The 16,302-nt window shown below is 44.1% G+C and overlaps 1 protein-coding gene across 1 annotated transcript in view; it reads right to left on the bottom strand.

The window, feature by feature from the left end:
* DHX36 (DEAH-box helicase 36) overlaps nucleotides 1–13,364 on the bottom strand; it is a 45,774-nt gene extending 32,410 nt beyond the window's left edge. The window contains exons 1-3 of the mRNA XM_027875868.1: nucleotides 13,037–13,364; nucleotides 5,820–5,944; nucleotides 4,644–4,896 (exon numbers count right to left, since the gene is read on the bottom strand). Coding sequence (XP_027731669.1) covers nucleotides 4,644–4,896; nucleotides 5,820–5,944; nucleotides 13,037–13,276 — 618 coding nt within the window. The 5' untranslated portion in view covers nucleotides 13,277–13,364. The remainder of the gene's footprint in view (nucleotides 1–4,643; nucleotides 4,897–5,819; nucleotides 5,945–13,036) is intronic.
* Between the last annotated feature and the right edge of the window lie 2,938 nt (nucleotides 13,365–16,302).

The raw sequence follows: 16,302 nt of genomic DNA, 5'->3' as shown, positions 1-16,302 counted from the left end.
TGCTGGATCCAATTCTGAAGAACAAGAAGAAACATCTACTGGAAGAGAAATAAATGGCAGGAGCCTTGGGAAAGACTGCATACTCCATCTGGGAATTTTTGATAGGGAGGGAGAGGGAAACTGAGAACGGTCCGACATACACTTCAGATTTTGTGAAAACAGATTACAAAGGGTCCAGAAGAAAACATACACGAGAACCTGCAGACTAAATTCTACAGGGTAAGTCTAAATCAGTCTAGGAAGAATAGAATGAAATTCTTGATCCAAAGAACAACAATTTTGATGAGAAAAGAAAAAGAAAGAAGCTGTCCAGAGAAACCAAGGAGAACTCACGAGACAAGCCAGCTTCGATATTTAAAAGCACACGTCAAAGAGGCAAGCACAAGCAACAGAAGATGAATGTGAAAACACGGCATTACCCTGTAAGAACAGTGTCAGGAATTCTTGAGTTACAAAGAAAATAGCACCGTGAAGGAAACAAATGATAAAAGGGCTGTTTTTAAAACTCTCTTGGGACAGGCCCAAAGAAGGGAAGGGAGTGGATGAGGCCTGCCATGAGAACAGAGAGAAGACGGAGCGACCCAACTTATTTGTGCTTACTTTCTCTGCCAACGAGAATGATATTTTGGAGAGAAATGACAGAATATCAATAAAGAAGAAGGGAGTATACCTAGCAACCTTTGATGAGCTTAAGTCAACTGGTCCAGATGAACTGCCTCCAGGGGTCCTGAAAAACCAGAGACGACAGCTGAGCAACAGACCACGGTCTCTGAAAGACTGGAAAATGGCAGGGGCGCATGCAGCAAGATTATAAGGGCAAATGCCATCTCAATTTTCCAAAAAGTGGGGCAAAGAGGAAGAATGGAGCCTCAAATCTGCTAATTCTAAGGCAGTGAGCCAAGTTTCTGTTAGGGACAAAATTCTAGAATATATTCTATTGAAATGAGAGCTAGTAAATATTTAAAAAAGAAAGGAGTAATCACAAGAGCCAGCTTCACCACAAATAGATCACACAGGCCTCACCTATTCTCTTTTTTTTTTAGTTTACAGACAGTTTTATCTATATTTCAGCAAAACGACATGTCAAAATCTCATGTTGTTCTTTTGGGAAAGATGGAAATATATGGGCTAGACAGTGGTACAATTAGACATATTTGAAGGCAGTGTGGTAAAATGGAAAGCATACTAGCCCTGGAATCAAGAGGACCTGGGTTCAAATCCTACTTCAGATGCTTGACAACTGTGTCACCTTGGTGACATCCTACTGTCCACTCTGAGCCTCAGTTATCATCCTCTTTAGAAAGGAGTAAAGGGCTTAGGGTCTTTTCTAGCTCTAGAACCAGGACCCTGAGGTTCTAGATGAAAAGCCAGCCCCACAGAGTTCATGATTCAGCATCAGCACAGAAGGAGATCTACAGCAGTGTCTCAGGACCAAGCTGTGCTTGGCCTGGGCTATTTCAGATTCTTTTCAATGATATGGATCCCAGGAGAGATGGAATCCCTGGGTAGATGACAAAGCTGGGAGGGATGCTAACACACACACTGGCTGAAGGAGTCAGGATCCATAAACGAAAATCACTGCAAGCTTTGATAACAGGTTCAAAACAAGTGAGAAGAACTGGAACAAGAAAAAACAAAGTTGTATGTCTGGTTTTAAAAATCAGAAGAACAAGATGGGGAAGGCGTGGCTAGACAGCTGTTTGTCTGGAGACTGTAGTGGCGGTAAAGAGGCAAGAGTGCAGTGTGCCAGAGGCATGTACTCTGGCTGTGCCCCTGCCTGCAATACCCTCAGGCTCCTGGAAAAGCCTTCCCCAGCCCTTCCTGGTGACAGCGCCTTCCCCTTCTTAATCACTTATCTATCCTACACAGACTGCTTGCTGTCCCCGCCAAGAGGACTGTAAATCCCTCCAAAGGTGGAGACTGTCTTGCACCTTTCTTTACTCTCCAGTGCCTGACACTCAGATGCTCAATGAGTGCCTGGTGACTGACTCCACGACAAAGGCAGCTCGTAAGGCCTGAGCCTTCCTTCTGAGAGTCACAGCGGCCAGGAGTAAGCTTGCTGTTCTCACCCGAGCTGGACCAGGATGGTCAGTTCTCAGCGCCAAACTGTCAGCTCACTGACAAGCTGAAGAGTGTTTAAGGCAGACAATCAGGATGGGGAGAGGCCACCTTACAATGACCGACTGAACAAAGGAGGGATGTGTAGCCTGGGTGAGGGCAGACTTGGGGGAAACTCGAGCTGTTTCCAAGGACAAGAAGGGCCAGTACAGAAAGGGAATGCTTAGCCTTAAGGCCAAAACTAAGGACGATGTGTGCAAGCTGCAAACAGATGGATTCAGACTTAATGAAAGGAAAACTTTCGTAACAATCAGAGTTACTCCAAAGAGGAAGGATGGTCTTGGGAGTCAGTGAGGTCCCTTCCATCACTGGCTAAGTAAGCTGGAGTGACAATTCTTGCTCAGATATTGGTCGCTCTAGTTAATTTCTGAAGCTCCTTTAACTTCAGATTCTGTGATACTAAAACCTAACATTAAATGCCAGAATATGTGGTTCAAATGACCAAGGACCAACAGCTTTTTCCAGCCCGTGAAAAGCTCTCCTCCAATCTGAGCTGCAGCAGCTATGTATGAGCATCCTCAGTAAGAATTAACCAGGTGCAGACAGTCTGACAAGCTGGAGCCCTTTCTCCCAGGGCAGAGCCCTTCTAGAAGACTCTCCCAGATGGGTCCATTAAAGGCAGAATGACTTTCTACCACCACTATAAAAAGAATTAAACGGGGGAGGGGGGGACACTTCTCCTCTAAATACTAGGTCCCTCTTTATTCGGTTTTATTACCCTTCTCTCCCATTCTCCAGCTCAGGAATGCCCTGTCTACTCTCTTTTCCAAACCCAAGGCCCATTTCCATGCCCTGATCTCTTGGTGTAATGCTCTGGTTAGTTCTCTGTCCCTGAATCCTTTGACTCATCATCACCAGCGCCACTAAATTCTAACCTGTCTTTTCAAACGAGGATCAGATTTTCCACACTGGTTCTAGTAAATGGGTTCTTGTCTTGTTTCCCTAGGCCTGATGTCCCACCGTTTATCTTGGTTGTGTTGCCTCATTTATGCCCAAATCCCTGCCTCGGTTACTAGTTTACTTCCTCTAGGACTGGGATTCTGTGCCTTTTACCCACAGCCCTTTCAGTCCTTAACTGTGAACCTTACTCCCCAAGACTAAGGCTTGGCTACTTCTGACCACTGTAAAAAATCCAAGATTTGGAGTCAGAACAACTGAGGTCAAATATAAACACCACCATTTGCCAAGTGGGTCAAATCACTTTTGTCTCAGTCAATTTCCTCACCAATAAAATATGGAGTTGGACTAGATGACCGCCCAGGTCCTTTCCAACTCTAAATCTATCATTCTAGGGGACCACATGCCTAACACCCGCATGTGTAGACCTACTGCCAATTCTCACTGCCTGTTCTATGCATCTTCATGGGATCTAAGTACTGGCCGCCTCTTGGTCTCTGTCATGACCCATCTTGCCACTACTTGACACCAAGTAATGACACTTAGGGTCACTGATCATGGAGTCTGTTTGTGTCCTCTCCCCCCAATGCCTCAGCTGAGTTCTTTCTCCCAGAGTCCTAGATATCCCTAGAGAAACAATGGATTCTCCTGTCTGGGCCTCAAGGCTCACCCTTCTCTAACTTGCGGTTTGCCAGCCCTCTGATCTAACAGCCTCACTAGTGTCCCTCTGGAGTCTATGCAAGAAAGTCAACTGCCCCTAGCACAGCTCCACGAACCGCACCCCTCATTGGTCACAGGAGCTCCTGGCTTCCATCTCCACCCCAGCTTTGCTGGTCCTGTTTCCTTCCTATCTTCTTCCTGAGCCCTTAAGGCTCTTCTTAGCAGGTTGTTCTTTCCAGACCCCTCCCTGGGGACCAATGCTCACTATTCTTCCTAAACCATTATTACCAACCTCTTAGCTATTTTGGTGACAGTGTGGAAAGTTCACTGGATTTGGAGATGGGGCACCTGGGTGCCACAGCTCTCTACTATTTACTGCTTGAGTGACTCTGGCCAAATCACTTCATTTCTGTGAACCTCCATTTCTTTCTCTATAAAATGAGCACCTAAGGTCCCAACAAGCTCTAAATTCCATCACTGCTGATGATCACGGCCCTACTTCATCCCCCAACTCTCTCCCCATGTCACCACTGGTCCATAAAGAGTTTATAGGTTACTCTTAAGTGATATAATTCACATGATCTTATGCTAAGACAGTCTGTCACTTGGCCTAGACAGAAAAGGCACACTATGTAGCCTGGGAGTTCTTAAATATCACATTAACATTTTATCACATCCATGTTACTTCTCCATCCTGAGGCATAAACTCTTAGGACCAGGAAGAACTCTATCACCAAACCCAGAGAGATAAAGGCCTTGGGAGGCCCAGCAAGATAAAGAGACTCATCCAAGATGTTGCCCAGTTCTTTACACAGTATCTTGCTGTCACACTTAATCACAAACTGTTCCTTTTTCTTTCTTTCTTTTGTGGGAAGTCGGGAGAAGGGAGGGTCAAGGCTATACACAAAAGGAACGTTAAGGACAAAAAAACAAAACAAAACACAAAAAAAGGATATATTCCCCATTACCTGCATTTCAATATAGCGGGGATCACACTTCTTTCTTCTTAGGTCTTCCTTAAGTTGCTGGTCTAGATCCACATCTGGTTTATTCTCTTGCAAGAGATATTCAGAATCTCTATCTACAAATGACTTTCCCCTGTCAGTCAATGTTTTCCCTTGTTCTATGAACTTCTTTTCTTGGTCCAAAGTTTTCTTTTCCTTTTCCAAAAGCTTCTTTTCTGAAGTTGGTTTGTTCTGGACAGGAATTTCAGTACCATATCTATTGTGAGATAAATTACAGAGTTCATTGAGTCACTTCAGCCCTGGAAACCAAAACTAGAATTTCTTTTAAAACATTTAATAAAATGCCCAAATCAAGGCCTTCCACTTATTCTCAAATGAATGCAATTGAGACATACATTTTTACAACATCAAATTCAAAAGCAAGGGAATATTTGAGTTTCTTTTAAACATCAAATGAGTTATTCTTGGTCAGTAATGGCGATAGCCCTTTGCTTCCTCTCTATCCAATACACAAAGAACAGTAGTGACCTCTTTAAAATTAAGCTGTGTATTTTTAAGTTGTCCTGTTTGGAGTATTTATTGTAGAACACAGACAAAAGTTGCAAGAATGAAAAAGTGTAATGGAGTTATCAATCTATATTCTCTGTGGCTTGTGAAAACACAGATAACAAAGTCAAAACTAATTCACTGTGTTATACTCATGCTCTCTCTCATATGCATATGTGGGTGAGTGCATGCACATGCATGCATGCCATGCACGTGTGCGCACGTGTGCACCCCCCACACACACACAGTCTACACAAAAATGGTGCCCTAATATCTTGGAAAACTTGCAATAGCTTAACTTTTCCAGTAAAATTCATGCCCTTGTTATAAGCCTAAAAAGGCCTTAGAACTTCACAAAGAACACTCCACCAGAAAAATGCTGAAAATGATACTTTATAGCTCAGTTGTTCAAAAATTAAGAAAAATTTCTCACTTGATAGAGTCCCTGGCCAATGCAAGAAAATCCATTAACAATGTTAAGAATTAGTCTTTGAAGGAAAGAGGAATTTTTATCTTCCCTGAATCATAATGTGCGATAATAAAGAGTAGCACTTTTAAACTTAAATTAAAATTGTCAGGCCATTGCTACTACTTGTTGTTTTCTACCCATTTTTCGAAAAAAGAATTTTTTACCCATGATCCTCAGGAGAAAACCAGGAAATTTGTGGCTGAGAATCTTTGTCATTCTTGGTTTGGACAGAATTCAACAGCTGGACAATTTGTTCTTCTCGCTGTTCATCCATGCGCACCACTGCTCTCTTTGTTATAGGAAAAAAAACATTTTGTCACCAACACATACACAAACTGAACTAATTTCAATCATTGACAAAAGACTTCATTTCTCTTCATTTATAGTTATGAATTGAAACAAATAGCACACCCCCCTCCCTAAAGCCCTTTTCTCCTCCCACCTTCTTCTATAGATTTCTATTCTTTTTTGTTCTTAGATTTTCAAAAACCTCAATAATTATGTCAATCTACAAGATCTACTTTACTTTTCTTATTAAAAACAAAGAATCTTGTTAATCTCCCCTACTTTCCTAAGCATAAGGAGACCTTCCCCAAGTGTCCAGGCCAAAATGGAGTAGGGTCATCTACCAAGGCTAACATCAAAAACATTGATCAACAAACAAGTTGGAAGGGAAGCTGGTCTGTCATTGGAGGAATGACCTCTACTGTCACTGAATATAAGAATTCATTTGCTTTCACTTTTCTTAGGGAACCTCAACAATCCAGAGTCAGTGGGAATCAAAGAAAAGAATGTCTGGTTAAGGAACTGCGTCTGGTACTAATGGAAACTCTAGGTGGTACGCCCGTACAACTGGAAAATAAGGGAAAAGAGGGAAAGGGAATAGCCCCAAGAAGAGTATCAAGAGGGCAGAGTGGAGTGGGGAAGAGCGCAGAATGGAGTGCAGAAATGTTTGAGAAACACCACTAGATCTGGCAAACAGGACCCAGATTTAGGAGCCTCAAGGTAAAAAGTTGATGATGTGGACAGAGTAGTGAGGACAACAGGCAAAAACAGGGAGGAAAAGTGTGAAAGTGAAAAGAAAGACAAAAGTCAAACTGCACAGCTCAGTTTCACCTCCTTCCTCTCTGAAGCTTTCCCTTTTCCTTACACTTACCTGCCCCTGGCCTAAAGCATTTTCTCTCTCCTCTGATCTCTCCCGATATCGTGGAAATCCCAGGGTGCCACAGGTTAAGAAACCTATCGAGAAGCTAGATGCCTAGGAGTGCAGCCAGGAAGGTGGGGGGCTTTCAGTCCATGTCATGAGTTATCAACTGAAGGAATTGGGCATTTTTAACCTGAATGAGAGAAGACTTAGGAGGAACAAGATCGGTGTCTTCAAGTATTTAAAGAGCTATCACATGATGGATTAAATCCAAGAGGGTAGGACCAGAAGCAAAATATGGAGGTTGTGAAGAGGCCAATTTTACCTTAATGCCAGGAAAAACTTCCTAACAATGAGAGCTGCCCAAAGGGACAGGGAAGTCTGGAGAGGTGGGGGTTCTCCCTGCTGAAGGTCTTCAAACACTGGCCAGATGACTACTTGTCAAGTATGTTATTATAAATGCTAGTTTTGTATATGGTTTGGGTTAGATAGTATGACAGGACCAATATCCAGCAGGATTCTACTTCACCTCTCCTACTTCTCGTCCAAGAGATCAGCTTTTGTTACTGAAAGGTTAACAAAGCAAGGACGTGATGGTTCAGAAAGGGGGCAAGGCTCAAACTGCACCTCCCTTAGGCAGGTTCCTGGTCTATTGACTTTGGCCACCTCCAGGCATACAAAGGTCTACTCATATGGGGTCAGGTACAGTCAGATTTGATCCAAGATCACATGTGAGACGCTCTTCTGTGCTTTTAGCCAGAGCAGGACAGGGAGAAGTGCAACTTTCAAAGCTAAGTGCTACAGTATCCTTATTGAATACCCTTTCTGTTTAGAGCTAAATAAACCTCCAATGAACCGTTCAGTGACCTATGAGTGCTCCACTCCAGCCCAACATCTAAGCTGAACAAGACACTAGGCTGAGTCAGGCCTAACCAAACAGACCGCCAATTTTCAAACTCTGAAAGCATCAGAACTAGAATCAGGAGACTTAGATTTTTGAGTCTTGCACCCAAAACTTATCAGCAATGGGAGTCTAGGCAAGTCATAACTTCTTGGAGCCTTAATTTCCTCATTTATAAAATGGTGATAATACTTAAAACTATTTAGCTCCCAGAGGTATTGTGAGGAAAGCATTTTATAATCCTTCAAATGCTCTGTAACTGGGAGGTTCTCACATTATTTTAAATGAAAAGTGTACACAAAAGAGCATATCTTCTCTTTCCTCTCCTAAGGTTTTTGAAGGATTAGGTTTCTTTTTCATCTTTCTTTTCATCCCCTTCCAGTTGCCAATTCTCATTGAAAATTAACATTCTTGGGGCAGCTAGGTGGCACAGTGGACAGAGCACTGGCCTTGGATTCAGGAGGACCTGAGTTCAAATCTGGCCTCAGTCACATAACACTTACTAGCTGTGTGACCCTGGGCAAGTCACTTAATCCCATTGCCTAGCCAAAAAAAAGAAAAAAAAAAGAGAAAATTAAAATTCTTATCCTACCTATCAAGAGTAATTGCACAATGAAAATATTCCAGGTGAGACTGTGCTGATAATGTGGGAGAATTTTAGAAGCTTTCTAGTTGATAATTCTTTTACAGCCATTTACAGGTTCAATGAAGGTAACACAAACGAATCACAATAAAGCAAAATCCCAGTCTATGTGGGAGAATGAATCATTTTGAACAGCTGAAGGCTTAATGCTTTAAGCACAACTTTTAAAAATTTTTTTATCAATTTGATTTGAAGATACTCCTAAAATACATTCCATATGCCCAGTCTTTTTGATCACCTGGCCTATAGTTATGAATGTCAATTACTGCAAATTGTTAGTGAAGCTCAAGGCCTACTGAGATGTTTAGGATTGCTTACTCCTACACTAGACGGTCCAAGACCATTGAGTTTCTTAGAAATTTTCTGTCTCTTCCCTTCGTATCAGCTCTTGTTGTTATTATGACTCCAGGGAACTGTCACACAAACACACGTGCGTGAATACCCACTTTTTAATTTGCTGTTTTTAATCGATTTTGGACTAGGGAATTCATGAACCAAGTTTAAATTAGTTCTAATGAAATAAGAGTAAATAATCCCGAGAAGCTGTCTTCGGAATAAAATGTCTAGCATGGAGTGCATGGACTGTGTGCTATCTGTGTCTGCTTGGACATTTTGCTTGCTTACTTACTTCCTAGTTCTCAGACATGTTCTAGACTGGAAGGGCTGCTAAAGGCTATGTTTCAGCCAAGTCTTACACTGACAACGCCAAACTACTTCAGCATAAAAATTATTGGACAAACACAAAGGAGAAAAATTACCCAGGCAGCAAAATGATGAACAACTGGAATCCCTACTACTCAGGGAAGCCAAGGCTGGTGGCTCGCTCGAGTTCCCGGTTCTGACTGCAGCAGGATACCTATGCTGAGTCCAGCACTAATATGGGGAACCCTGGAAGGACTGGATCTCAGAGTGAGACTAGGGCTAGAAATACAGATCTGAGAGTCACCAGCATAAAGATGATAGGGTGACCCAAGAGTACTGACAGAAAAGAGGCCAGGACAAAACCTACAGCCACAATTAGAGAGAAGGTTGTACGTGATCCACCAAAGGAGACTGAGAAGAATGAGACAGAATCTTTTAAAAATAAAAACTGGACAAAAACTGTGAGGCTTTCCAACTTCCATTGCTTTACTCATGGTATTATCTTTGATCTTCAGGAACCCTTTCCACCCACAAAAATCCTGTCCATCAGTCAATCAGCATGTATTAAGTGCCTACTATGTGCCAGGCAAATCTCTCTTTTCTCATGAACCTTTCTCAAAGGCCGAGCCACCATGGTTTATCTTCTTCCTATTCCAACCCAGTCTCCACTTACTCAGCTGCCAAGGAGCAGGTGTAACCATATCACTCCACTAGTCAAGAATGTCTCCTTACTGGTACTAAGATCAAACATAACAACGTTCTGATGGGCATTTAAAGCCCCTCCTTATCTTTACAGTATTCTTACACATTACTTACTCCCCTCCAAGCACCCCAAGATGTAGTTCACTGGCCTTCCTGCTGTTCGTGACTCACATGCCCTTCTCTGCTCTGTTCCCCTCCTCACCTCTAGCTCCTAGCTTAACTGGCTTCTGTTGAGACTCAGTTCAAATCCCAGCTCCTGCTGGAGGTGCAATCTGCCCCTCCACCCCAATGCAAAGATAGACAGAAGGAAGACTGGCAAAAAATGTTAGAAGACATGACTCAGGAGTAAGAGAGGAAGAGGCTCAAGGATCAGAAACCTTGTGAAAAACCATCAGGAGCTCATTCAGTCAATAAGGATTTCTTAAGTGCTTTCTCTGGGCCAAACACAGAGGAAAAGAAAGCGAAAACTCGTCTCTACACATACACTGAGTGGCAAAGGTAATCTCAGAGGGGAAGGGACTAGCAGCACGTGAGACTACTAAGGAGCTCCTGCAGAAGGTAGGATTTGAGATGGCTCTTGAAGGAAACCAGGAAATCAAGAGGTCAAAGTGAGGAGCATTCCAGACATTAAGGACAAAGGCACAGAGAGGAGATGGAGTATATACTGGTATTCTTCAATAATAGTCAGATGCTGGACAGTCACACAAAAATCAAACTGATTGTATCAGAGGAAATGACTGATTATGCTACCATCAATTTAGAAAAGCAAATATGAAAAAAGAGCACGTAAAATTAAAACTGATCCAACCTGATGTAGTCAAACATTTTTTGGGAGGACCAAAAATGGAATAAATCCTCAACATGGCCTATCACCAATACCTGTGGCAGATTAACTCATTCAGGTGGCGCAGTGGATAGAGCACTGGCCCAGAAATTAGGAGGACCTGAGTTCACATCGGCCTCAGACCAAACACTTGACACTTACTAGCTGTGTGACCCTGGGCAAGTCACTTAACCCCAACTGCCTAAAAACATACAAACAAACAAACAAAAAAACAGATTAACTCATTCAATGCAACAGCATAGGAAGGAGGTCAAAAGAGCTAAGAATCCACCTCAGTCACCAAGGACAGATCTCTTTGCCAAGAAAACATGTGACAGCCAAGACTGGTGGGAAATATGAGTGTCATTTCATAGAACAGTGGGAACTTGGTTTAAGACTCAATTAAGTTGAATCATTCTAAAAGCATTTAAAGGTGAAATTAAAAGCAGAAACAGAGCCCCTTCCCCCCCGCAAAAAAGGGAAAAGTTGTCAACATTTAAATAAGAAAGTATCTTCTACACAGTGGTGCCACCATATTTGGACCTGTTGTATTACTGTCATAAGTTAGCTGTATAATGAAGTAGAGATGGCATCACAGAAACTTCAAAAAAAAGTCAACTAATTACAAAGAGAAGAGGATCCTTTCTGAAGCCACAATTTTGAGGGAATGGAAGGATAAAGTCTCATGCTATCTGAAAGATGGGAAGATTAACAAAAAATGTAGGGGGAGGGGGCGGAGAGAGTAAGGGAAACCATGGATAGTAAGGATGGAGATGATAGTAATAACTACTCACCCAAAAGCCTATTTTTCTCACTTCAACAGAATCTTCAGGAAACTAATTAATGAGAAAACAATAGGCAAGTTTGACAAACAATTTTCTATGGCATTTATTTAGTCCACAGTTGACTGAAAGGTATGCAGATGATTCCCCAATGCTTATAGTTTGTTGACAAATAAGATAACGTATGTAAAATATCTTGCAAGCCTTAAAGTGCTATATAAAATGTGACCTATCATAAAAAAAGAATCTGGTTTAGTAGGACACAATATAGATTTAAAGGCTCTCTTCTAAAGAGGTATCTACCTGCATGTGTTAGCATAGAATATACCTGACAGAGCCAACTTTGTCCAATGACCCTGCTTAATATCAAGCAAGACATAAAACAAGGAAAATCACCTTTCACAGAGAATATCTAGTAGAAACCAAAAAGAGAAGGGAGCCCACAATGATGTTTCTGATTGCATAAAGCTTCCTAATCCTGGAAGAAGAGTGTCCTCTATCAATCTCCAAAGGAAAAACCAAGTAGACAAAGATCACCTATTGTCCAACTGGGATGTATGATTGACTGGCCAGACCCCACGTTCATCTGCAATAACTGTAATTTGGATGGGCATGACACTAGATGGCAGAGAACTGAACTGGAAAGACTGGGCCAGACTGCAAATGGGAAAATTGTGCAGCACATTTGAAGACTCCAAGCTTCTCCTGAAATCAGATTCCATTTTTAAATCTTCCAGTGATACTACAATCACAAAACACTGATACCTCCAAAGACTCAACACGGCAGATCACCAACGGGAATGCAGAGGCCTAAGGTGTCCATAAAACGGTGGCAGCACATGAACAACATCAAAGAGCTTGCAAGGAGACATTATGGAACAGAAAGAGAGGCTCTGTAGTCAGAGGGCTTGGGTTCGAATCTCTCTTCAGATGTTTACACCTGCAAGACCTCAGGCCTCAGTTTTCTCATCTTTAAATTGTGGAAAGTGAACCCAATGATCGCTTCAATCCTTTCAATGCTATATTTATGATTCCAGGATAAAAGAGGCTGGAGAGATGTGGGGCACGAGAAGGAAGGGAGGCCTTCATGCAAGCCAAAGATACCTGGATGACCAGTTCCACTACTATCCTGGTACCCTGGTTCTCCTCCACCCCCCAGGAGGATTCTTTGTGTAAGAAAGACAGCCAAGCATTACCAACAGTGAGCCTGTCTTGGCTAAGACCTGGGATCAAATCCTGACAAGCACCAGCTGGCTTGGAAAAGATAGAAGGGTATGGACTTGTGACTGAATCAGTGTGGGGAAGAAAACCAGGGGTACACGGAGGAGGCGCTGGGCTCCCAATGGAAGCTCCCTGGCCTGGTTTCTTCCCGGGTCCGGGTCTCTCTCTTCCCCAAACAGGGAATATTTGGGGGATGACTCCAGGTGGATGGAGGGGGAGTGTCTACACTGGGAGCTCCTACACTGACTGGACAAAGACTCTGGGTGAGGTGGAAAGGGGGTTTCTACATTGACTCGGTCACGCCTGTAGAACCCGCCCCGCCACGGGGTGGCTTTCGGAAGAAGATCAGAGGGTGGGGGGGGTGTCTACACCGCGAGCTCTCTCCGTAGCCCTGGCGGGGGTACACGCCCCTCACGGGGAGGGCCCGGGGAACAAGGCCCCGATGGGTGGGCAGGGGGCCTCTACACTGACTCGGTCCGCGCAAGACCCATCGGGAGGAGGCCCGGCCGGCCGGGGCGCTCACCTCCTGGCGCTCGACGTCCTTGAGCTTCTGGCCCTGCTTCCTCGCGTACCACATGCCGATGTCGCGGCCCTTGAGGTGTCCGGGATGCCGGCCCCGGCCTCCGCCGCCGCCGCCGCCTCCCCCGCTGCCTCCGCTGCTTCCGCTGCCTCCGCTGCCGCCGCCCCGGCCTCCGCCCCCGCCGCGGTTCCCCCCGTAGCCGCCGCCATCGCGGCCCCAGTTCTGGCGGTGCTCGTAGCTCATCGTCCCGACAGAGAAAAGACCCCAGGCAGGGACCGGCAACGGCTACAAATGGCGCCGGGGCCCGGAAGCAGGTCTCGCGTGCACTTCCGTTCCGCTTCCGGCGCCCAGCGCGAGGAGAGCGCCGACTGCGCGTCACAAGAAGCGGCCTCCGGTGACGTAACGGCGGCGACTGGGGCGGGGAGGAGGCGGGGCTTAGGGCGAGCGCGTCGACGCCTGCCCGGGGGCGGGGCGCGGGCTGCTGCGCGCGCAGCTGCGGAGGTTCATTCAGTCGGGCTGCGCACACTGGCTCCCCGCTGGGAACCGGATCGAGGTTGGGAGTTCGAATGTACTTCCGGGGTGGCCGGGAGGCGCGGCTATTAATTGGACACCACGAGAGCTTTTAGTCGACGGTTTCTGTGCCCTGCCTCTTTGGACACCGGTCTGACCAAGACCGTGCACTCCTTTGCAGGATGCATAGAATGAAGCACGATTAGGTGGAAATAAAGATGGATCTTTTCTTCTCCCCGAGTTGACCTACTCCTCGAATGAGGAACCGTAGGGGCCAGGGTGAAATTGAGCCTGTTAAAAGGGGCTTCTCTGAATGCCCCCTCAATCAAGTGACATCACCCTATGTGCGCCCCCATCAGCCCGCTGCCCTCACTTTTCAGAGGAGGCACCCCAGAAGTGTGAAGCAAGCCCGATCCCCTGCTTGGCTCCCTTTCCTTGGGCTACTATTTCTGCAAAGTAACTAAATGTCTTTAAGCGTAATGTAAATAAAGGATGGCTTCTGGCCTGATGGCCTATTGCCAATGATGGGACTTTGGATACAATGTATCTACAGGCCCCCCCAGCCCGTCAGAAGGTGCCCTAGGGCGGAGCGCTGGATTTGGAATCTGAGCGCCGGCCTTGCCCCCTCGGGTAACCCCAAGGGAGAAGCGAGGGTCGGGGCTTCGTGCTGAATAGGCTCAGTGTGGGGAATCACATCCCACGGACATAGAAATCTTTGGAGTCCAAGAGTTTGTTGTTACCAGTGCTGCTCATCAAATGCCTCTGTCTTCTGAAGGGAAGGGGGGGGGGGGACTGAGACAGGATGCTGCAATTCTGATGTAACCCCAATTAGAAGGAGCAGGGATTCTAAAGGGTAAAATAAATAAATTAATTAATTAACAAATAAAAGCCCTGGAGACTCACAGCGACTGCGATGCAGAAAGCTAGAAACCTTATCTGACTGCCGCAGAGGTTAGAGAACCGGTTCTCCATTTAAATTCACTTTTTAAAGCTTCCTAAATCCTATTCTGCACGATTAGGAAGTCAGTCAATTAATGGATCAGCAAATGTTTGTCCCGAGCTTACTGTGTGTCAAGGCACCCCGGTAAACCCAGCGTGTGCAAAGAAAGGCAAACCAGCCCCTGACCTCAAGGAACTCGAATCTAATGAGGGAGACAGCTCGGAGATAACTAGGAACATGCAAAATCTAGGCAGATGAGACCGAAAGTAACCTTAGCAGGGAAGGCAGGAGAAGCTGGAGGGGACCTAGATAAGCCTCCTGCAAGTGAGAGCTTCAACTATGGTTCTGGCTGCATAAAGGGAGAGAATGGAGACAGATGGGAGAGATATTAGGAAGGTGAGATGGATTGGGATGGTGAGATGGGAAGGTGGAACCTTGGCCAGAGACAGGACCTGGGAGGACCAGAGAAATGGAACAGCTGAAGATGACTCCTAGGTTCTGAACAGGAAGCCTGGAAAAATGGTGGTGCTCCTAGAATCCAGTAGGTGGTGCAGTGGGAGAGCCCCAGCCCTGGAATCAGGAGGAACTGAGTTCAAATCTGGCCTCAGACACTTCCTAGCTATGTGACCGTGGAAAAGTCACATCACTCTGTTTGCCTAAGTTTCCTCATCTGTAAAATGAGTTGGAGAAGGAAATGGCAAACCACTCCAGGATCTCCACCAAGAAAATGCCAAATGGGGCCACTGAAGAGTCAGACAGCGCTGAACAAAAAATAAAAGAAAGAAAGAAAAAAAGGGACACCAGAGGAGGCATGAGTTTTGAAGGAAAGATCAGTTTTGATAGCTTGAGTTTGTGAGGCCTTTAAGAAATACACACATAGGATTAGCATTTCTATTTAAGAACAAGTAGAAAGTACTTAATAATAAAACCAAGCAGAAAGCGATAGAAATACAAATTCCATTTAAAATCCTACAAAATTTATAAAATGCTTGGGAGCTTTCGATCAAGATACACATAGGTTTCTATGTATAGGAATATAACTATAAAACACTCTTTACAGAACTAAAGATGGGCTTACATATTTGGACAAATAATACTCATAGATATCCTAAGCCAATATAATAAAAATGACAGCACTACCAAAAGTAATTTACTTTTTCTATGCCATACCAATCAAAATACCAAAAAATTATTTGAGAGAGCTAGAAAAAATAATAAATTCATCTCGAGGATCAAAATGTAATGAATTTCCAAAGAAATAATTGAGGGGAAAAACCCAGGAAATGAAAAGGGCCTAGCAGTACCAGATCTTAAACTAAAAAGCAATGATTATCAAAACTTCTTGGTACTGGTTAAAAACAAACAGAAATGTCTATTACTAGAACATATTAGGGATACAATGTACAGAAGCAAATGAACCTAGTAGCCGGGTTTTTGAAAAACCCAAAGACCAAATACAGGGCTAAGGACTCAACAGTTAGACAAAAACCTCCGTGAAAACTCTTCATCAGTCTGGCAAAATTAGATACAAGCCAATATCTTCATACCATTTACCAAGATAAGCTTTTAATGCATATGTAACTTAGATATAAATAGATGCATGATAAGCAAATTAGAGTAATAAGGAAGGAATGACCTGTTGGAACTATGGATGCAGGAAGAATTTATGACCAAACAAGGGACGGAGAGCATCACAGAAAAGAAAATGCACAATATTGATTTAACAAACTATAAACAAAATCAATGTGGTTAAATTTATTTTTATGTTTATTATTTATTTATTATGAACATTTTTTCTTTTTAAACTTTGAGTTCCAGA

The sequence above is a fragment of the Vombatus ursinus genome, unplaced genomic scaffold (assembly GCF_900497805.2).
Source record: "Vombatus ursinus unplaced genomic scaffold, bare-nosed wombat genome assembly UNPS02014810.1, whole genome shotgun sequence".
Taxonomy (NCBI): Eukaryota; Metazoa; Chordata; class Mammalia; order Diprotodontia; family Vombatidae; genus Vombatus; species Vombatus ursinus.
Note: the sequence above shows the minus strand (reverse complement) of the source record. Positions and strands in the feature narration are given on the sequence as shown.